Here is a 24,552-nt window from a genome sequence, read left to right as displayed (position 1 = left end):
GCGGGCGCGGACAACACCCGGAATGCACGACAAATGGCGTCGTCGGGTCGGGTGTAAGACGTTTTAGCGATCAAACGGTAGTCGGACGAGACGAGTGCTCGATGCCGCACGGCGGTGACAGATTTCCACGATAATAAATGCGAAATGAAGGAAACGCAGTCGGCCGCAACTAACGGTGCGTCGATTAACGATACGATTTAGGTTATTTTCAATGGCGTAAGGGTGGTCCAGTGAGAGGCAACCGCGAGCAGACGGACCCGCAAACGAACCGAGCGAACGGTGAAATGAGGACAGCCCAGCGGCGGGCGCGACGACTCAGTCGGGTGTCGGGTACGCGGAGCGCTCTCGACGGATGTTGTAATTTCGGGACTATCGACTGAGAGAGACAATGAATTTCGGTGCCGTACCGCCCGTACCAAACTAAGCATACGACTACACTATGCGGTACGTTGGACTGCGAGTGTGTACGGTGTACGACACTACGACTAATAGTTAAGTCGCCGTGGACCTGAAAAATCTGGGCTGCTCTGACGTTATAGGTCGCCGTCCGTTCGATAGAGCTCGATCACCGGGACAACATTGACGACCGCCAAACCCGTATTTTTAATATAATAAAAATGTAATATTACGACGTCGACATAATAATAATATGATGCTGCCGAACGGTATGTGTTGGAGAACGGACGACGCAGTAAACGTTTAACAGGTATCGACTACCTATATAGTATATTATAGTGATTTTTGTTTTTGTTTTTGTTTACCATCGCACCGTCCGCGATGGCCGCGGAGCGTCTTATTATGATTTCACTCTCCATGTTTATGACATTCTACCTCCGACCTCCATGCATACAACCGTGTCGTACGGTTTTCGATTTGTTGTTTTTGTTTTGGTTTTTATCAGTGCGAGCAACACTGGTTGCGTTGTTTCTCTCTCTTAACTTTTTTTTCCTTTTTTTTTGTGGTTATAAACACGGCAAATGTGATTCTCAATCATTTTAAATTGTAATTCAAACTCGATGATAAAGTACAAGTACAAAGTATTTTTTTCTGCCGTTCCTAGGTACTCGTAAATCTCGGTCGGGAACTGCATCGGAAAAAAAGGGTAATTTACAACGGTACCGATGGCGCCCAGAAGCACTCTTAGTAGGAACGATAATTCTATGGCGGAACGGCGATTGAGACCGATTTATGGTACTCCAATTATTCTCATACGGTTCGACGTTCTTAAATTTAATTCTTGGTTTTTTTTTTTTTTTACTTACAGAATGGATAGACAATGGAAATTATAAAAAGGCCTTGCACGAGTTGGACAAATTAATTAAAAAATTACCCAGTCAAAATTGTTCCAAAGTATGAACCAAATGTTTAGATAGAATTCTTTTAAGTAGATTTTTGTAGTCAAATTATTTGGTATTATGATCATATTTTGATTTCATACAGGCACTGAAGAGCTTAACATTAGTTCGACTTGGAAAAGACCAAGAGGCGGTAACATTGTTGAAAGAAGTTAGAGAGTGCAAGCCATCTGATGAATCAACATTACTTGCGTTGACAGCGTGCTATAGAGAACTTAAAAAACGTAATTTCATTAGTATTTATATTAAAGTTGATATGATATATATTTTATTTTAATTATATAGCCCATATGGTATGTGAAGTATATGAGGATGCTTTATTACAAGATCCAGTCAACGAAGAGTTATTATCAAGTCTTTTCATGTCCTATGTCCGTGTTTGTGATTATAAAAAACAGCAACAGACTGCATTAGCTCTCCATAAAGTTAAACCAAACAACCCATATTATTTTTGGGCTATAATGAGTATTGTTATGCAGGTATTTATTTTTAAGTTAATTAATTACTTAATTACTGAAGTATATCATGTCAACAAATAGATTAATAGGTTTTTTTTTTGTTATAGAAAATATAAATAATCTAGGGTTTATTAATACTATTAACCTTGTCTTATTACTAGGGCTGTGAATTCATAGGAAAGTGCATTTTTTTTGGTGATTGTAAAACATAGCTTTGTGAGTACATAATTTGAATTATGTAATAACGAATCCATCTATGAAACTTTTATTTTGCATATTTCTGCAAATTTTGACGTTTTTAATTTTTTAGGTCATATTTTGCTTTTTTAGTTCATTTTCTAGTATTTTTAATCAAATTCCGTCAATACTCAATTGACTTGTTTGAAAACATTTTTTTTTTTATTTTACACGGGCTGTATATATTATGTCAAATTTATATTTTATTAAATAATATTTTACATAAGTCACACGCTATATACGGATTAGGTAAAGATAACGATTCAATAAAATAAGGCAATTGGTAGACAACTAGATAACTTAGATAAGTTATTGTGGCATATCGTATATCAGTCACGAATTTCCAGATTAAGTTATTAGTAGGTATTTCAGTATAATATCGTTTAGTACCTATTCGGCGTTCGCGAGTGTACAGTGAAGTGTGTTAACAGTAAAATGCCGAAATCAAAACCGCTTTTCTCGTCAACATTACGAAAGTACGTCAATGAATTTGGCGGTGATATTTTTAGTACGGATGGTACAATATTATACTAAAATTTTTGGCATTTTTTATTCCTTTTTTTTTGCATTTTAAGTGCATATTTTATTGCATATTTTTGACATTTTTAATGCATTTTTTAAGGTTTTTTAGTGCATTAAATTCACAACCCTACTTATTACATATAGTTTCATAATTTATATTTATTTTATTTTAAGGCATATCAAGCAAATGATGAAATATCAAAAAGAATTACTTTACCATTAGCAGAACGAATGGTACAAAAATATATTAACGAAGACAAAATTGATGCTGAACAAGAAATTCAATTGTATTTGATGATTTTAGATATGCAGGTAAAATAGAAGTTACGCATACCGAAAGTTAAATATACATTATACATTTTTTAGAAAAAATACAAAGAAAGCTTAGATATTCTTAATGGACCACTTGGTGATAAACTACATCGAACTGTTGGTCTAACACGAAAGAAAATTGATATTTACTTTGAATTGGAAATGTATGCTGAAGCAAACTCATACCTAAAAAGTTTACTACTTAAAGAGTAAGTAATTTGTTGTGGTTTATTTTACCTAGTAGGTAGACTTATATCCTGATTTAAACTACCTATTTTATATTTTAAAACAATCTTTAAGGTACTTTTATTATTTTACACGAAAAGAAAATTGCACTTGTTAGTAATATTATTTTCTACTAAATGATTCATAATGCAGCTTAACTTATAATAGTATTATTGTAAATTTATGTTTCAAAGATTCACACAAAAAAAAAAAAATATATAATTTCTTCGAACAACTAATTTTATAAATTCTTTTGTAGAATACTAGGATCATTGATTACGTTTTTCTTGATTATTTTAGATTAATATACTTTTTAATTTCAAATATTTAAGAGGACACTACACTCGCATGTGTTGTTTCCGTCTTACAAATGTACAACATAGCAAAAACTGTTTTGTGTGGGAAAGAACCGAGAAGGCGGCAGTCATAAACTAAGAAACGAGATTTTCACCACATAAAAAGGAGAGCTTTGGCTGTGCAACGTTGTTTTTATTTTTTTGATATCATTTATATGTAAAAAGTTTTTCAAAGTTGAAAAATACAAACAATAAAAGTGCTTAAAACACTAAGAACTTTTTTTCATTTAAGTGATATCAAAAAAATAAAAACAACGTTGCACAGCCAAAGTTCTTCTTTTTATGTGGTGCAAATCTCGTTTCTTAGTTATGACTGTAGCCTTCTCGGTTCTTTCCCGCGCAAAATAGTTTTTGTTATGTTGTACATTTGTAAGACAGAGACAACACATGCGGGTGTAGCATCCTCTTAATGTCATTACTCTTTAGTATTTAGTAATTATTAACATCAAAGACAACAAGAATAAAATTACGCATATTTTTTTTCAAATTAATAAATTATTTTTTATTATATTTAAAATAAAATAAATATTTTATAGCCTTAAATAAATAATTCTAATACATAGCTAGACTAGATATATAATACTTGTTCATTGTTGTATTTCATGTAATTTTAAATTACCTAGTTATAAAAAGTTAATTGTTTTTAGATATTTGATTAAAAGTTTATTAAAAAACATTACATTATATACTATAATAGTACACTTACTGCACTTGTATTGTATTTTGTAAAAATTAATAATCGTTATTATCTTGTTAAAAAAAAATACATTAGGTATTATTATATATTAAGGGGATTCAATACCAAGATTTTCGGTTTTGTCTAACACACCCGTGACATAGTATTTTTTGCCAAACATACCAGTTGATCTAATGAAGCGATATAAAATCTAAAAACAGATTTGAATTTGTCGTCAAGTCAACTTGAAATTGACCTTCCCACATTTTTGATATTATGCCCCAAATTCCTAAAAATGTCATATTAAAAAAGAGTATTTAAAATTGTTGTATTTCAATTTTCGGAGAAGTTAAAATCAAAAAATGTGGGAAAGTCGATTTCTGGTAGACTTGACGACAAATTGAAATCTGTTTTTAGAATTCTTATTGCTTCAATTCGATCAATTGGTATATTTGGCAAAAAACACATCTAAAATACTATGTGGCTTGTGTGTTAGTCAAAAACAGAAAATCACAGTATCGAATACCCTTTTTTACTTTTTTTTAAGGTTTTCAACTATTACAGGTTTAGATGTTTTCACATTATTTTTCTTTTGTTATTTAACTGATCAAATTTTGTTTATTTATTTAACATTTTATGTTATAGTTTATCTTAAACTAACTTCTTAGTACAATTTTTTTAAGTTTTATAATTTCTATACTTAAATTTAGATATTTTTTCTAACAAATGTTTAATTATTTAACAGTATAGATTCATGGATTTACTACACTAAATATTATGATTCATTATTTAAAATAATTGAATCTAAGGATAAGTACTTAAACTGCAATGGCAATATTGATTGTGTACCACACTTTGATTCGTCTATTGAAGAGGCTTTGTTGTTTCTAAATGAATTGCAAAAGTTAAATTCTGAACAAAACTATCCTCAAAGAGGGGTATACCTTGCTCGCCTTGAATTATATTCTAGATTAAAAGAAAATGCTTATAAATATATGGGTAAGATAATTTACTTAAATATCAATCTAATATTAATAAAATCAATTTTTCATGATTCTTGTTTAGTCGCTTTAATATTTTTTCCACTATAGAAGAATTTATCAGTAGTAAAAATGTCCCTTCTAGCCTTAATATTAATTGTTGCAATTCTTAAATTGTTAGATAATTTTAGTCATTTTATTTTTTTTTTTTTAACGGTTTTAGTGTTTAAATTATATTCTGTATTATAAAAAAAAAATTTCAGGTGATGCTATCAATCTTTTAATTGAATATTTTAAAATATTTGGACAAAAGCCATGTTGTTTTTATGATCTAAGACCATACATGTCACTTTTAAAAGAAGAATTACTTGATGAGTTTTTGAGGGTATTGGATGAAATTGTTAATTTAAAAGAAGGAGAGTTCCCAAAAACTGTGAGTATCTACTGATTTTAAGAGATATTTACCAAAAATAATTCCAGTTAAAAAGACTGGCGCTTAGGTTTTACTTGCATCAGTCAAATGCATCCACTGAGGAGTATAACACATTCGTTACATAACACTGATATTTAACACCATAGTCCCAGTATTGAAAATAATTTTAACTATTTATATCTATATCGATATTTTTTGTTAATTAGTTATAATTTATAATATTTCAAATACTTTCAGAAACCTCAAATGGAATGTTATTTATCATTTCTCCAACTAGCTAGACATGTTGGAATTCATGACCTCATGAACACCGAAGAAAAATTAAAACTTGCTGATCGCTTACTAAGATGTTATCACAGATGTGAGATATTTAATAATAGCAAAAGATCTTCAGAAATAATGTAAGATAACATTATAATAATTAGTCATCGTAAAAGTTATATTTACTTGAAATATTTCCTATTAGGGCAAATGATACTTTTGTTATAATGATGGCACATTTAATGTATGATATTTGGGTTGAAAACAATAGACTCACATATATAAGGGAAGCAACCGTTGTACTTGAGTATGCGTATGCTCTAAGTCCCTCAAACTTCCATATAAAATTGTTATTATTAAAATTTTACCATATGTTAGGTAATTATATTTTTATATTACATAACATAATTGTTTTTTTTATCATAAAATGAATGATTATATGTATTTATTTTCTTAGGCGCTTCTGATGCATCAAATTTAGCATATATAAATTTAGAAATAAAAAATACTCAATTGGATTCATTAGGTTATCTACATACTTTTCAAATGTTCAACGAAGGTCGTTTCCAGAATGCATCTAAACTGTACGCTACGACTGTCAGATTCTTCTCACATAACTATCGAGAGGTGAGAAATCTAAACAAAATGTCAAGTTATATTTATTTCCAGATTAATTTCATTGAATGTTTATTTTGTTTAAATTGTTATATTAGGTGGCTGATCATTTAACAATATCATACAAGTTTGGATCTTTTATCAAAATTATTGAATTTGTGGAATTTAGAGAAAAACTAAAATATTCTATTCATAATTCTATGTGTATTATCGAAAACTATTTCATTTCGTTACTTGATGTTGATAATTTGGAAGATTGTTTAGAGGTATTTAAAATACTAATTGATTTAACTAAAAAATGTTAGCTAAAATATAAATGTTGTGTTTCACATTTATTAGATTGTATTAAAAATGAATGACGTGCCTGAAATTGCTTCAAAATCACAACTCAAAAAAATGATAAATAACCGTGACTATTCAGTTCTAATCAACTACAACCCTCCTACACGATGCTTAACTACAGAACATGCAAATCAAATATTTTCTCATGATTTGCGTTTATTAGAAATCCGTGCTGTCTTATTAAGTTGTATTTATTATAGTGCAAGAATGTTAAAACAGTTTAGTGCTCAAAATATTAGGTCAACTTCTGAAGTAAATGATCTTAATCCTGATGATGACCATCTCAATTCAAATGACTTAGAACAATTGGATTTTCATTTGAAAAGTCTGAAAAACTTAAACATTCAATTGGAAAGTGATCCTCCAGTTCCAGTTCCTAATAATGTATTTGGAAGTTTTTTTGGATCTAAGTTATTTGGTTTGAATAAATCTAAGCGTATGTTGACCATTGTCATCAACTTTGTTGAACTGATACAAACAATAGGATCAGATGTAAAGAATTGCGTTCCTACAGATGATGAGTGGACTACTAAAATGAAAACTAACGCTAATGATCTAACCATTGCTTTTGAAAAGTCAATTACTAATTGTAAACTTGTAATTTCAAAAACAATTAATGAAGTAGATTCTAGTCTAAAATTAGAAGGAAGAAAAGAAGTATTAGAAATACTTACAAACATGATAGATGTAAGCAGTATTATAGTATTTATTTTTACTACAAAATAATGGTTATTAATTTATTTTATTATGATTTTCAGAGTTTGAACATTTCATGCGTATTTCTTTCCTTGGCAACATACTTTATAAAAAGTTTTCAAACCAGAATAATTTCTGATCCAAAAAAAATTAAAGCAAAACGAAAAACTCATTCAACTTCCTATAATTCTGAGGTAAACAATTTAAATAATATACAAAATATAAATTATTCAATTTAAATATATATAGAGTGATCCATCTAAATGTCCACTCATAAATTGGAAAAGTTTCAATTTGCATAAAATAATAGTATTTCTGAAAACAATCACATTTTTATCGTCATAATTTATAAGGTGTTTTAGGTTTATGAATGACACCACATATTTTTTACTTTATATTCCAAGATAGAATATTATTTGGAGTATTTTAATCTACAAAGATCAAATTTCATGCTAATGTATAAAAACATTATATAATTTAGAAACTACTTTTAATGGCACATTATGAAAGTGACTAGAATTTATAGCTTCTATTTTAAATTTTTATTTAGTTTTATAATATTAACTATAAAATAAATTGAATTGGTAAAATTTTACGAAAATGTCTACTATGATTAAATAACTTTTATCATAGGTATATGTTATCAATTAATAATAAATAATAAAATATATAAACCATTGGGAAGACATATTAACACTGGGAGCGCTGTCAACGCCTATCGTACTGATGCTTAGGCGGGTTCCCCCTTCGTGGAGTCGGGAGATTGTATGTATTTTCCCGACATTTCGCCTATATTTTGCTTTAAGCGAAGTCTATTTGAATGTATTTGATAATATTAGTAGAAATTGTACTTACCAACGTATACAGTTAGCTATAAAAGGGTATAAAGTTTCGATACCAAAATTAATTTATTATAAAAAGTAAAATAACCAATATAAAACTATATCTATACATCCCGAATCGGAAGGTACAAATTGTTTCCACCAGAGCGCGTTTTGTTAATCTGTTTCCCCAATAGGTTTTTTGCAATCTGCAAGCACATTATTAGCATTAATCATTTTATATCTTAAGTTTTATCCATTTTATAAAATATGTTAACATGTATAAATTATAAACTAATACTTTGGTTGTACTGTGATATTTTCTAATGGTCATAATTTATAAGCTAGTATCCTTGAAAAATGTCTCAGTTGACCTATCTAAGACTGTCCCTGTAAAGAGGACATGCACAATAACTCTTTGTTTTATCCTTCATACTTTAACATAAAAAAGTAAAAGTATGTTAAACATTGATACAATTTGGTTATTTTAAATATTTCATTAAATTTAATGAGTAAAATTTACTATCCACACAGAGTGAAATTAATTTAAAGAAATAGAATGATATATTTTTAATTATTCTAAAGTAATTATTATACTCATATTTATTTCACAGTTGGGAGGAAATGTGTAAATTTTCTGATGACATACATATTTTGTTTTATGTTTATTATTTGTTTATATCTAAGTACATTCATTAAATATCAAAACACCACAACCCATGAATTTCATAAATACACATCAATACTTCCCAAAGGGTTAATAAACATAAATATAAAATCATTATCTAAGTTTTCTAGTCATATTTGTTAAAGAAAAAAAATTTACAACTTGAAATGATATGATAATTAAATTTTACTAAGTTTTTTCTAGTAACACACTGTTCATTTTACACGGAGTATTTATTTTTAGTAAGATTATATTATAGATATTATTATAAATTTAACCTTAAATGCACTCATCTCTATGATCTATTCAAGTTAAGAAATATTGTTGGCAGAATACTTGTGCGCTGGGGTGTGAAATACTACACAGCAGGAATACAGATAGTTGACTCGAGGAGGGTGACAAACAAATATTACCTGACTTTTCCCAACAAAATCTGGTCACAGCCAACTATATTTCTTTCCTTGAACAGAGTATATTAAGTCACTACTCCTTATTTTTTTTTTTAAATTTTGTTTATGTTATAACTAATTTGTCAATTTATAAATTATTATCTTATTGATAAACGATCTATGGTCCCATTAATAATAATTACTAAAGTTATTCTATGCTCAAAAGAAATAGTAAATTATCTAATAAGTTCTTATAAGAAAATTAAATATATTTCTTTTTAGGCTCAATATAAAGGTAAATCAGAAATTTTACGTGAGGTTGTGAAAACTGTTCAAAATAGCACTAGTCAAGTACTTGTTAGTGTAAAGAATGTAGAAGAAGCATGGAATCGTATGGGATGTGGCAATTCCAATGCCTTGATGTTAAAAAAACATGATGCAGATTATACAGTTAATGATACTGATGAAGGAAAAGAAGCTGACAAAATAAGACAGATCACAGCTGACAGGTGGCGACAGTTAGTGGATACTATTGATAAGAAGATAGGTGACAGTTATAGTGGAGCGTTAGATGAGATGGTAAAACTATTAATTAAGAAACAAACACAAATCAACAAACTACCAGTATTTTAAATGGTAATTTATAATTTTAAATTCTTAATGTGTAAATATTTTATATTTATTACAATAAATCGATACCTAAAATTATATGAAAATGAAATTGTGCTTTGGGTTTTAGTTTATGTGTCTACTATTTACTAATTAACCTTAACATTTAAAGGTACAACATTGTATAAAAACATTATTTAATACTAATTAATTTATATAACTTCACTATACCAAAACTTTCTAAAATATACATTGATTTACATTTTTCTGAACCAGACTATCAAAAAATACAATTATATACAAGTTAAGACTATTTATTGACTTTGGTTATTATATTGTAGTAAATTATTACTATGTAAAATCTTAAGTCTTATAAATAATAACTTTAATTATTTAATAATTCAGTCAGAATTGTATATGAGTAAACAGAAAAAATATTTTGCTACAATAGAAACTGCTATCTAGATGTCTCATATATATTGTTAAGATTGATTTACTAAGTTAATAAATAACTTCAGTAAGCCTCAAAGTATAAATATTCAAGGCCTGTATGGTAGTTTTTGTGTGTAAAAAGTTATATATATCTAAATTTTATGTTTTCTATTTTTTCACTAGCTTATATTTCAGATTTTTACTTCTATAATTTATCATATGTTATCTTATATAACTTATATATTATCAAGTTTCTTTTTCGTTCCAATATAGCTATGTGGCTAAATCATATTTAGTATAAACTACAAATTATCCAGTAAAAAATTTACATTTTAAATACTCAGTTAACTTTCAAAGTAATCAAATTATTTTTTTAATTTTGATTGTACGAAGAAATATCTTGCTTATTATTGTTAGTTCTGATAGTAGATTGGCAAGTTTCTATTCAGTATCTTTACTAAGCTTTGTTAACAAATCTGTTATAGTGTTACATATTATTATAATGTCTCAATCATGACTTATAATTGATACATATGTTAAAATTAGTTAAACTTGTATTTTTAGTTTTTATCTGACAAAATAATAATTATGATATTTCTGTATACCAAGAATACAAATATTTCCAACCCAACAAATAACGAACAAAAATGTATTATTATGAAAATGTTTTTATTACTCTTTTAATATATATGTATGTATATTTTATTACAATGTTTTGTACTTAAGATTGAATTTTAAAACAGGTTGATTTAAAGAGTTTTAATATATCATCTATATATCATTGAAATTTACAAATTGGTAAAATAAAAGGACTAATTACTATACTAATAATTTAGATTAATTATGCTTTTAAAAAATTAACTTGTTTAAATTAAATCTCATTCTTATTCTACACTAGCTGTCCCGTCTGGCGTTTTTTAAAAATAATATATTTGTTAAAATAATGTATATGCCATTTTCTATTAATTATAATAATAATAGGTATAATACTACCTATTTATATGTAACTAATGGCGACCACCATATAAATTAACAAGAAATCGAGGCCAAAAACGTGACAAATTGATACATGATTTTACCTCATCTGCCGGAGTACCCAATAATAACTATTTCTATACAAAAAACTATAGTACGCTACTCGATATTTTTCCTCTACAGTGAAAATCTATGAATCATAAATATGTTTTTATTAACAAGTACCTAATCATGACAACAAAAAACCTTACAAAAAAAATCTTGTATCAAGCCCAAAATAATATTTATTTCTACTACTATCACTATTTATAATATGTTAGATGACAACCATTTATAAACAGAAAAAATATTTCAATCCTTGTGTGAGCACTTCTTTCCAAAAACTTTTCCAATTTTTCTTTCCTTAAAAACTTAATTTAGACTATGACAAATATTTTTAAAAAAAAACAGACCAAATCTCAAGTGACAAAAAACATTTAATTTTTATTATAAAGATTATTTATTATTATTATAAAAAAAAAAATTAACAATCAATATACTATTTATTTTGACATTTGTTTTGCTAATAAAACTAATATTTAATGTAGGTATTCTTTACAACATTATTCAATTTCAAAATAAAAAATCTTTGTGATACATTAAAACCGTAGAATAAAACAGAACACCAAGTATTTAAATTGTATAAAACAATTTATATTTAAGTTTTTAATAACTTACTAAGTCCAACCACATGAAAATTATTTCTTAGTTTGTTTTATACAGTCAATATTTTTTCAATTAACTAAATAATTGAATTTGTTACATTTTTTGTTGTTGATTGATTATTGAAAATTTACAAAAAATAGGTACCTTCAGTGGTGTTCAAATTGTTCTACAAGTATTAACAGTTGGAAATATTTAGGTTACTCTTGAAATTTAACAGACTGCAATTAATGTTACTGATTGTAATGGAATAAAAAAAGTAAAAATGATACTATTACTTTGATTTATAAATGTTTATATAGTATATATCATTTTTACAAACTCTTTGTACATAAACATTTATGTCAAATTTAATTTATAATGTTTCTATAATAAGATTAATATTATGTATGAAGTATACATACATATGAACTGAATAGTAAAATATAAATATATTATAAACATAATACCTATATGTTAAGTACTTTGTATTAATTAAGTTAAATTTGTAATATAAACGGTTTTTATGCGATTTAACAGTTTTGTTCACCAATTACTTATTGTTATTTGTTTGTGTTTACCAATTATTTTTTTTTTATACATAATATATACAATAAATTTATGTTAAAATAAATAAAGTAAAATATGTGACTATTTTAGATATGTATTTTGTACACATTCTTTTAGACGATATTAAGAAATACAGTACCTATTGTCTGTATAAAATTTGATGGTCCTGTCTTACTAACCCCTTTGTGACAATGTTTTTTATATTTTTTTTTTTTTTTTTATTAAGAGTAAGGCTTCAACAGCTGAGGTTATTAGCCTGGTTGGGTTTTTGTACTTTAGTGTTGTCGGTAGGGGGAGGAACACGTGTGTGTTGGGTTTGGCAGATTTTTTGATTGGGCACCCGTAGGTATCTGCCATGCCCGGGTGGGGGACGGCGGCACTTAATTCTCCGGACACCGTGACTTGCCCGAAGAAAAATGCCGTTCCTGGCCGAGAATCGAACCCGGCCAACGCCTTAGTCCGCTCGGCCACTCCGTCCCCCGTTTTTTATATTGTGTTGTATGTGTTAACTGTACAAACTTTTTATAGTTTTCGATCAGTATACAAAAACTCAACATTATTATTCAACTCACAATTGACATATTTTATAAACAATAAAAATTAAATAAAATGCCATGGGGTTTATTTTATTTAAAATATATAATATATAATAAATTTAAAACAGGCCTACCTGTACTGTGGCTCGATTGATGTAAATAATTCCAAATAACAACTATAGGTACTATACAGGAATATAACTATACAGATTACAGATACAGTCTAATGTATTAGACATTAGTAGGTACAATAAACTCATGTGCTTAATCAAAAAAAATAAAATAATAATTTGTATTTTGACATTTTGTATCAAAATAATAACATTTTTGAAGGTGACTTTAAACTCATGGTTAATCACGGTTCTGCACAGTGAATCAACACTCCCTACGCCTTAATCTAGGCCTGAAACAGTGACCTCTCAATCATGCAAAAATTTAAGATTTAATACTTAAACATATTAATGACTAATGTAATACATACGAGTCGTATTATACAACAATATCAGAGTAAGTTATACCTAGTCAGTAGGTAGTCATTAGTAAAACCAAAAACTTTAACTGTTTTAACAGGTAGGTACTTTTATAAGTACCTGGGTAACAATGTTGGGACTTGGGAGAGACATGAATCATTTTTGATCAGTAACGATCTAAATTCTAAATAGTAAATACTGCCTAACCTAACCTACCACTTGTACATTTAATAAAATTAAATTTAAAAAGTGTGTACCGCTCTACTGTACAGTAGGGGTCACTGTAAAGGATGTGTGAAACTTGAATTTATTTTTATAAAATCATTAGATAGGTAAAGGAATTCTGAGCGAAGACGATATTTATGTCAGCTTACTAAGTAAGTATGTAATTATATTTTATTATTTTTAGCTACAAAATAATTTGCATATTTTCATGATTTTGATGAATTTTGTCAACATTTAAATTCATATTAAAATGAAACGACGATCGTACCTATCTACCTACAAACTACGTATCTTCGATATTTTAACTACATTTATAACAACTTATGATCTATGAGAAACCTTGTAGCCTGTGCTCTGTAGGTATTAAATTTTCAATTTTTTGGACCGAGCAAACAAATTTTTATCGACAATCATTTAAAAAGAACTTAATAAAAATCATAATTTTCTTATGCCTATATTTCCACTTTCCTACCAGAATAGATACTTAAGTTGAAAATCAAATCATTTATTCTACTTGAAAAAAAGTTTATTGACAGAAAAAACCCATCATTGTAAAATCAATACCTTCCTACCTAGGTACATTCATCGTTCTGCTATTAGCATCTAATGACTAATGTGCACATAGTACATGATTAACATGAAATAACATAAATGCAATAATATAAAAAACAGTAATACTATCATTTTATAAATACCTATATATTATTATTTTTTTGTTGTGTTTACATTAATATTCAAAGATCAGCTGTTTAATAACGTATGTCCAATAACCAATATGTGACCGTAATAGAAACAAAAAAGTTTACAAATTCTTTAAATCGATTAGGTACGCACCACGGACATTTCCGGGATGGACGATGGCAAAACTGCCGGAATCATCATTCAACAACAATACATACGTAATAAGTAAATACTAATAAGTAAAAGGTAATCAATTTGGCAATTCTGAATATAGAATAAGTATTTGGAGTTCATTTCGTGCCACGGATTTGGAAAGTTTATTCCTTATTTATATTTTCGTACGCCTATCAAATTGAATTCTGAAATCTATAGGCATACTAGCCAGGTAGGTATTATATCGTAAATATATAAATTATAAAGGCAACTGGCCACACATCGAATAATATATGGAAAACAGACTATTGTATGTTTAAATTACTGCAGAGCCAGACAAGTGATTGCTCGGACGATTTGGTACATTATTCGTACGGACGTAGGTATTCAAATTTCAAAGCATGAAAATCGTAACCTTTTATGCGAATATCGATATAGTAGTACACTAGTACCCGTAGTATATGCCCAGTATAGGCAGGTACATCATTACTTTCATTCTGGATGACCATATAAAATTGATCATTTTTATATAGGTATCCACCTATGTAGTAGGTAGGTACCTATATATACATATAATATATATGTAAATACAATTTATTCTAGAATAAACGTAATAGCATATAATGTAGGGCGTAGCATACAATAAGTACCTATACCTATAGCCACTGGTCCGTAAGTTTATAGACATTCTAAATTCTAATACATTCTCCCGGCAGTGTCAATAGACACAGTGTTTGCAAAGTTATATTTTTTTGGTACCTAATTAATTTACAATATGAATTATTATAAGTTACCTATGTAGGTACTTGTCCAAAACTCTACTAAATAATAATTGACTATACTTTCACGCTATTTAAATTTTCGAATTTTTTTGTTGTTTTTTCAATAATTGTTGATAAAAAACTTTTGCTTTGTCAAAAACATTGAACATTTAATACAAAGTGTAACATTAGTTCTTATTACTGGAAGAAAAAAAAAGTTGAGGGTTCCTCATATGTTTTTTGTGAGTGTTTTAAGTTTTTTACAATTATTGTTCATATTTTTTAAAATTAAGTTCATAATTCATATTCAATGGTATTATTTAATTAATTGGTCATTACAATAAAACAAACATTGACACTGACTATTACAGACACCATGTCATGTTTTGAATTTATTAAAGCTATTATTTTTGTAAAATAGAAAAATAAGATAAAATTCTGAGATTCTAAGTGGAACGATGAATGTATTGATTTTAAAATGATGTATTTTTTTTAAATTTTTTTTTGTCTATGTACACAATAAGTAGTCGAAATAATGCTTCGATTTTCAACTTCAGTATCTTGTTCGATTAGAAAGTGAATATTGTTGGTGGTTAAGCATTTAAAGTTCAAAAATTGACAAAATAATGAAAAATCACGAAAATTAGCAAATTATTTTGAGTTAAGAAAAAACTTAGAATATTTTTTCGGTTATTTTGTTGAGATTGTATAATATTATTCGTGGGTACTTGAAACTTCTAAAGTATACTAATATATTATATCTATGATAGTATCACGGTTTTTTGTTGATGTATAACGCGTTATAAGTACCTAATGGATATTGTGATATGGTTAATTTGGAATTTATTATAGGTCAATTATTTTTTTTAATACTATAGATAAGTACCTATATAATGTCTTAAACCTAGACTGACATACCGTCTCCGCTCAGAATCGTTTTTCTTACACAATGATATTATATCATTGAATTCAAATTTAATCCCATCCATTATACAGTGATCCACTTGTAACCTACTGTACAGCAGAGCGACATCCACTAGCCCACCTTTTTTATTATTAATACTTCAATGTTGTACTAAATGACAAATAAAAATGCATGTATAAATAATTTTTTTTGTTAGGTAATTTGTTCAAGGTTTATTCGGTAAATTACTAATTACAAATGTAAAGATTATCTAAATGATCTTTAATCTTAATGATATCTTACAAAATAATAAATAACTACCTAAACAAATTTGGCAGTATTTGTGTATTATTTATGTTTTTATGTAAAAGGTTCATAATAGTAATAATAATACTGCTGTATGCATAATACATAATAATAGTATTGGAAACATTCATAAACACGACATATTTGGAAAAATAATAATATTTTATTTGGTTAGATACTAAGTGTAAAATGTTTAAGTATATATTATACATTTATACGTTTGTCTATTAGATTAAATAAAGATTTATAAAAGTATAGAATAAATATATTGAGTATTAATGTACAAAACTACAAAAGTATATGAGAACATAAAAAATTAATTGACACTATTGGCTTCAGCCAAATTACCAAAACACCAACTAATACTTCATATTCGACTTCATATTATAAATAAACACACAAAATTGTGTTTCTATAAAAAAAAAATATCTATGAATAGTTAATTTTAAGATAAAAAAAAATCCTTAAAATTACATAATATAAATATAATCACAAAATTCGAACTAGGATCAGACATACTTGTACTAAATAAAATCATATAACTAAAAAAAAAAATTGAAGGAGGGTGTTGGCGCCTGCAGGCAAAAGCATTTTAGAAAACGAAAAAAAATTTAAAAAAAATATTATTGTAGGAATACACATTACAAAGTCTATACAAAAAATTCAACTAGTCACATAACTAAAAAAAAATTGAATGAGGGTGTTGGCGCCCACAGGCAAATCATTTTAGAAAACAAAAAAAAAATTTAAAAAAAAATATTATTCTAGGAATACACATTAAAAAGTCTAAACAAAAAATTCAAATAGTCACATAACAAAAAAAAAAATTGAAGAAGGGTGTTGGCGCCCGAAGGCAAAAGAATTTTAGAAAATAAAAAAAAATTGAAATTAAAAACTTCAAACTAAAATGTCCAGAATCTTAAACAGAAAAAAACTATTCAAAATATTTAGTTCATTAACGATGGATTATTCAAGGTGCACCTGGTTATCAATGTTTAAAAAGTATATACAAAAAATTCAACTAGAGTTACATAACAAAAATAAAAATTAAAAGAGGGTGTTAGCGCCCGCAGGCAAATGCATTTTAGAAAACAAAACAAAATTTTAAAAAAAATATTATTGTAGGAATACACATTACAAAGTCTATACAAAAAAAAAACTAGTCACATAACAAAAAAAAAATTGAAGGTGGGTGTGGGCGCCCGCGGGCAAAAGCATTTTAGAAAACAAAAAAAAAATTTGGAAAAAAATTTACATTAGAAACACACATTACGAAGTTCAAACTAAAATGTCCTTACCAAATCTTAAACAGAAAAAACTATTCAAAATATTTAGTTCATTAAAGAATTATTCAAAGGGTAACAGATTGTCAATGTTTAAAGAATTTGGATAGAGTTAAAATCATAAAAATAAAAATGAAGGGAGGTGTTGGCGCCCGCAGGCAAATCGATTTTAGAAAACGAAAAAAAAATTTGGAAAAAAATTTAGAAAAAACCATTCAAAATATTTAGTTCATTAAAGAATGATTATTCATGGGGTACCAAGTTATCAATTTTCAAGTCAATACAAAATATTCAACTAGAGTTACAGTACTAAAAATAAAAAAATTGAAGGGAGGGGTTGGCGCCCGCAGGCAAATCGATTTTAGAAAACAAAAAAAAAATTTGGAAAAAAATTTACATTAGAAACACACATTACGAAGTTCAAACTAAAATGTCCTAACCAAATCTTAAACAGAAAAAACTATTCAAAATATTTAGTTCATTGAAGAATGATTATTCATGGGGCACCAAGTTATCAATTTTCAAGTAAATACAAAAAATTTAACGTATGAATACACATTACATAGTACAAACTAAAATGCCCAGAATCTTAAACAGAAAAAAGTATTCAAAATATTTAGTTCATTAAAGAATTATTCAAAGGGTAACAGATTGTCAATGTTTAAAGAATTTGGATAGAGTTAAAATCATAAAAAAAAAAATGAAGGGAGGTGTTGGCACCCGCAGGCAAATCGATTTTAGAAAACAAAAAAAAAATTTGGAAAAAATTTAGAAAAAACCATTCAAAATATTTAGTTCATTAAAGAATGATTATTCATGGGGTACCTGCAAGTTATCAATTTTCAAGTCAATACAAAATATTCAACTAGAGTTACAGTACTAAAAATAAAAAAATTGAAGGGAGGGGTTGGCGCCCGCAGGCAAATCGATTTTAGAAAACAAAAAAAAATTTGGAAAAAAATTTAGAAAAAACCATTCAAAATATTTAGTTCATTAAAGAATAATTATTCATGGGGTACCAAGTTATCAATTTTTAAGTCATTACAAAATATTCAACTAGAGTTACAGTACTAAAAAAAAAAAATTGAAGGGAGGGGTTGGCGCCCGCAGGCAAATCGATTTTAGAAAAAAAAAAAAAATTTGGAAAAAAATTTACATTAGAAACACACATTACGAAGTTCAAACTAAAATGTCCTAACCAAATCTTAAACAGAAAAAACCATTCAAAATATTTAGTTCATTAAAGAATTACTCAAAGGGTACCAAATTTTCAATGTTTCAAAAATGTGGCTAGAGTTAAAATCATAAAAAAAAAATTGAAGGGAGGTGTTGGCGCCCGCAGGCAAATCGATTTTAGAAAACAAAAAAAAAATTTGGAAAAAAATTTACATTAGAAACACACATTACGAAGTTCAAACTAAAATGTCCTAACCAAATCTTAAACAGAAAAAACTATTCAAAATATTTAGTTCATTGAAGAATGATTATTCATGGGGCACCAAGTTATCAATTTTCAAGTAAATACAAAAAATTTAACGTATGAATACACATTACATAGTACAAACTAAAATGCCCAGAATCTTAAACAGAAAAAAGTATTCAAAATATTTAGTTCATTAAAGAATTATTCAAAGGGTAACAGATTGTCAATGTTTAAAGAATTTGGATAGAGTTAAAATCATAAAAAAAAAAATGAAGGGAGGTGTTGGCACCCGCAGGCAAATCGATTTTAGAAAACAAAAAAAAAATTTGGAAAAAATTTAGAAAAAACCATTCAAAATATTTAGTTCATTAAAGAATGATTATTCATGGGGTACCTGCAAGTTATCAATTTTCAAGTCAATACAAAATATTCAACTAGAGTTACAGTACTAAAAATAAAAAAATTGAAGGGAGGGGTTGGCGCCCGCAGGCAAATCGATTTTAGAAAACAAAAAAAAATTTGGAAAAAAATTTAGAAAAAACCATTCAAAATATTTAGTTCATTAAAGAATAATTATTCATGGGGTACCAAGTTATCAATTTTTAAGTCATTACAAAATATTCAACTAGAGTTACAGTACTAAAAAAAAAAAATTGAAGGGAGGGGTTGGCGCCCGCAGGCAAATCGATTTTAGAAAAAAAAAAAAAATTTGGAAAAAAATTTACATTAGAAACACACATTACGAAGTTCAAACTAAAATGTCCTAACCAAATCTTAAACAGAAAAAACCATTCAAAATATTTAGTTCATTAAAGAATTACTCAAAGGGTACCAAATTTTCAATGTTTCAAAAATGTGGCTAGAGTTAAAATCATAAAAAAAAAATTGAAGGGAGGTGTTGGCGCCCGCAGGCAAATCGATTTTAGAAAACAAAAAAAAATTTGGAAAAAAATTTAGAAAAAACCATTCAAAATATTTAGTTCATTAAAGAATAATTATTCATGGGGTACCAAGTTATCAATTTTCAAGTCATTACAAAATATTCAACTAGAGTTACAGTACTAAAAAAAAAAAATTGAAGGGAGGGGTTGGAGCCCGCAGGCAAATAGATTTTACTGTATGAATACTCATTACAAAGTACAAACTAAAATGCCCAGAATCTTAAACAGAAAATACTATTCAAAATATTTAGTTCATTAAAGAATTACTCAAAGGGTACCAGATTTTCAATGTTTAAAAAATTTGGCTAGAGTTAAAATCATAAAAAAAAAATTGAAGGGAGGTGTTGGCGCCCGCAGGCAAATCGATTTTAGAAAACAAAAAAAAAATTTGGAAAAAAATTTACATTAGAAACACACATTACGAAGTTCAAACTAAAATGTCCTAACCAAATCTTAAACAGAAAAAACTATTCAAAATATTTAGTTCATTAAAGAATGATTATTCATGGGGTACCAAGTTATCAATTTTCAAGTCATTACAAAATATTCAACTAGAGTTACAGTACTAAAAAAAAAAAATTGAAGGGAGGGGTTGGAGCCCGCAGGCAAATAGATTTTACTGTATGAATACTAATTACAAAGTACAAACTAAAATGCCCAGAATCTTAAACAGAAAATATTATTCAAAATATTTAGTTCATTAACGATGGATTATTCAAGGTGCACCTGGTTATCAATGTTTAAAAAGTATATACAAAAAATTCAACTACAGTTACATAACAAAAATAAAAATTAAAAGAGGGTGTTAGCGCCCGCAGGCAAATGCATTTTAGAAAACAAAAAAAAATTTTAAAAAAAAATATTATTGTAGGAATACACATTACAAAGTCTATACAAAAATTCAACTAGTCACATAACAAAAAAAAAATTGAAGGTGGGTGTGGGCGCCCACAGGCAAATCATTTTAGAAAACAAAAAAAAATTTAAAAAAAAATATTATTCTAGGAATACACATTAAAAAGTCTAAACAAAAAATTCAACTAGTCACATAACAAAAAAAAAAATTGAAGGAGGGTGTTGGCGCCCGAAGGCAAAAGAATTTTAGAAAATAAAAAAAAATTGAAATTAAAAACTTCAAACTAAAATGTCCAGAATCTTAAACAGAAAAAAACTATTCAAAATATTTAGTTCATTAACGATGGATTATTCAAGGTGCACCTGGTTATCAATGTTTAAAAAGTATATACAAAAAATTCAACTAGAGTTACATAACAAAAATAAAAATTAAAAGAGGTTGTTAGCGCCCGCAGGCAAATGCATTTTAGAAAACAAAACAAAATTTTAAAAAAAATATTATTGTAGGAATACACATTACAAAGTCTATACAAAAAATTCAACTAGTCACATAACAAAAAAAAAATTGAAGGTGGGTGTGGGCGCCTGCGGGCAAAAGCATTTAAGAAAACAAAAAAAAAATTTGGAAAAAAATTTACATTAGAAACACACATTACGAAGTTCAAACTAAAATGTCCTAACCAAATCTTAAACAGAAAAAACTATTCAAAATATTTAGTTCATTAAAGAATTATTCAAAGGGTAACAGATTGTCAATGTTTAAAGAATTTGGATAGAGTTAAAATCATAAAAAAAAAAATGAAGGGAGGTGTTGGCGCCCGCAGGCAAATCGATTTTAGAAAACGAAAAAAAAAATTTGGAAAAAAATTTAGAAAAAACCATTCAAAATATTTAGTTCATTAAAGAATGATTATTCATGGGGTACCTGCAAGTTATCAATTTTCAAGTCAATACAAAATATTCAACTAGAGTTACAGTACTAAAAATAAAAAAATTGAAGGGAGGGGTTGGCGCCCGCAGGCAAATCGATTTTAGAAAACAAAAAAAAAATTTGGAAAAAAATTTAGAAAAAACCATTCAAAATATTTAGTTCATTAAAGAATGATTATTCATGGGGTACCAAGTTATCAATTTTTAAGTCATTACAAAATATTCAACTAGAGTTACAGTACTAAAAAAAAAAATTGAAGGGAGGGGTTGGAGCCCGCAGGCAAATAGATTTTACTGTATGAATACTCATTACAAAGTACAAACTAAAATGCCCAGAATCTTAAACAGAAAATACTATTCAAAATATTTAGTTCATTAAAGAATTACTCAAAGGGTACCAGATTTTCAATGTTTAAAAAATTTGGCTAGAGTTAAAATCATAAAAAAAAAAATGAAGGGAGGTGTTGGCGCCCGCAGGCAAATCGATTTTAGAAAACAAAAAAAAAATTTGGAAAAAAATTTACATTAGAAACACACATTACGAAGTTCAAACTAAAATGTCCTAACCAAATCTTAAACAGAAAAAACTATTCAAAATATTTAGTTCATTGAAGAATGATTATTCATGGGGCACCAAGTTATCAATTTTCAGGTCAATACAAAATATTCAACTAGAGTTACAGTACTAAAAAAAAAATTGAAGGGAGTTGTTGGCGCCTGCAGGCAAATTGATTTTAGAAAACAAAAATAAAATTTGGAAAAAATTTTATTGTAGGAACACGCTTTATGAGTACACGGGTACTCAGCGTACTCCCAGGTATAGCCGGTTAATCTTGAAAAATATTTATACAGTAAAATCTACTAGAGTTCAATGAATTGAAAAAAAAAATTGTTTGAGAAATCTGTGTGAAATAACACTAAAGAAAAGAATACGCTGGAAGTTAAATATTGCAATACATATTAACTACTATCCAAAAACTAGGTATTGTTTACATTATAATAATACGAACAGTTATTATGATCAGAGGTGTATCACCGTAATATATGTATTAGAAAATTTATAAAAACGAATGTAATTTATAAAGGATGCAAAAAAATTAAATCAGAAAAAGGTCCTGCACGGACTCTATTATTTGATTGTAATTTATGAAGGACACAAAATAATGTTTAATTTAAAATAATATTGTGTTTGGCTGGGTCTACAGTCAATATTAAATAACAAACTATAAGTCTAAATGTAAATAAAAACATAGTCAGATATCTGTTTTAGTCTTTGTAAATATGTGCGGAAAAAAATTAGATATAGTACAATGTAAAAAAATGTGGAAAGAAAACCCTGAGAATTCTTTGACAGTAGGATAATAAAACACAAAACTATAATATACCTATTAAATTAATACTATTGATTTTATACATTTTCTATTTACAAAAGTTCATAAGTATTGAAAACCTTATAAAATCCTAAAAAAATTATATTTTGTTATATTTTAAAATACATTTTATAATTTGTTGTGTTAAATAAATCATTATTTAATGTTCGCTGTATTTAAGTTTTTAACAACTATACTGGTACAACTCTAGCTGACAGTCTTTAAGACCGTGTTAAAAACTATAATAATTAGTTAACATCTAATTTACTGTCCTATCCTAACCTAACCTAACCAAATTAATAATATTTAAATATTTTCTTTCATTGTTATGTTTACAATATCGAATACCTTTATAGTTAGTAGGAAAACATCATCGCAAAGCTCTCGACTAGTGATTGTAGTCGTCTATCATCACCATAGCTTCAACTAATCTTAGGTTTACCAAACTAGCTTCTTATGACTAATTACATTAGGACACTTTGAATAAAAAGTTCCTGAGTTGCAGGTTGCCGAACTTATAAGTGATTGATTATCAAGTTGATCCTTAGATTGTTGACACCTTAGTTCCCCTCGAAGACCGCTGGTAAGACTATTACCATATACTATTATGTCCTATCCATTATGTTATATCTATATTATCTATGATGGAGCCATACCCAGCTCACTCGTGTAAACAACTTGAAGCACATAAAAGCGATTAACGAGTCTCTATTAATGATAATATGAAATCCCAGACCTGTCCCCCATACTCTGATATTAAGAGCCCAGCCCACCTTCATATTCTCTATGCAAAAAGTAAATTTAAGACAAATTTGTAAATCAATGCACAGTCTCTCTATTGTACTAATATTTGTGATTTCATTAATTTTCAGTATTTTGTATAATTAGTAATAATTAGTAAACCTAACCTACTAAGGCAACCTTGAGACATTTCCTTTTAGGAAATTAATTAAATCCTCAAACATAACTCTTAATTCAAGAGTTTGTAACTAATACAATCATAATATAATATGAGTATAGTACATTACGTAATATATTTTATAATATTTACTGTTAGTGGAATATTAAGTTTGTATTTCTAATATAATATATGTTATGATAT

General features: G+C 27.5%; 1 protein-coding gene across 1 annotated transcript; it reads left to right on the top strand.

The window, feature by feature from the left end:
• The first annotated feature begins 569 nt into the window (after nucleotides 1-569).
• On the top strand, nucleotides 570-12,701 carry LOC132945918 (N-alpha-acetyltransferase 25, NatB auxiliary subunit). Its single transcript, XM_061015740.1, has 16 exons — nucleotides 570-706; nucleotides 1,061-1,191; nucleotides 1,265-1,350; nucleotides 1,441-1,579; nucleotides 1,641-1,834; nucleotides 2,747-2,884; nucleotides 2,939-3,093; nucleotides 4,887-5,140; nucleotides 5,385-5,554; nucleotides 5,792-5,955; nucleotides 6,021-6,193; nucleotides 6,273-6,442; nucleotides 6,529-6,696; nucleotides 6,770-7,459; nucleotides 7,531-7,662; nucleotides 9,628-12,701. The coding sequence occupies exons 2-16, from the start codon at nucleotides 1,122-1,124 to the stop codon at nucleotides 9,976-9,978; spliced, it is 3,054 nt and encodes a 1,017-aa protein (XP_060871723.1). The 5' UTR covers nucleotides 570-706; nucleotides 1,061-1,121; the 3' UTR covers nucleotides 9,979-12,701.
• The last annotated feature ends 11,851 nt before the right edge of the window (nucleotides 12,702-24,552 follow it).

The sequence above is a fragment of the Metopolophium dirhodum genome, chromosome 5 (assembly GCF_019925205.1).
Source record: "Metopolophium dirhodum isolate CAU chromosome 5, ASM1992520v1, whole genome shotgun sequence".
In the NCBI taxonomy this organism is placed as follows: Eukaryota; Metazoa; Arthropoda; class Insecta; order Hemiptera; family Aphididae; genus Metopolophium; species Metopolophium dirhodum.
Note: the sequence above shows the minus strand (reverse complement) of the source record. Positions and strands in the feature narration are given on the sequence as shown.

Coding starts and splice junctions, on each gene's coding strand:
- LOC132945918 (XM_061015740.1), top strand. CDS start 1,122: ATGGCGCCCAGAAGCACTCTTAGTAGGAACGATAATTCTATGGCGGAA. Junction 1,580..1,640: donor CTATAGAGAACTTAAAAAAC/GTAATTTCATTA, acceptor TTAATTATATAG/CCCATATGGTATGTGAAGTA. Junction 3,094..4,886: donor AAAAGTTTACTACTTAAAGA/GTAAGTAATTTG, acceptor ATTATTTAACAG/TATAGATTCATGGATTTACT.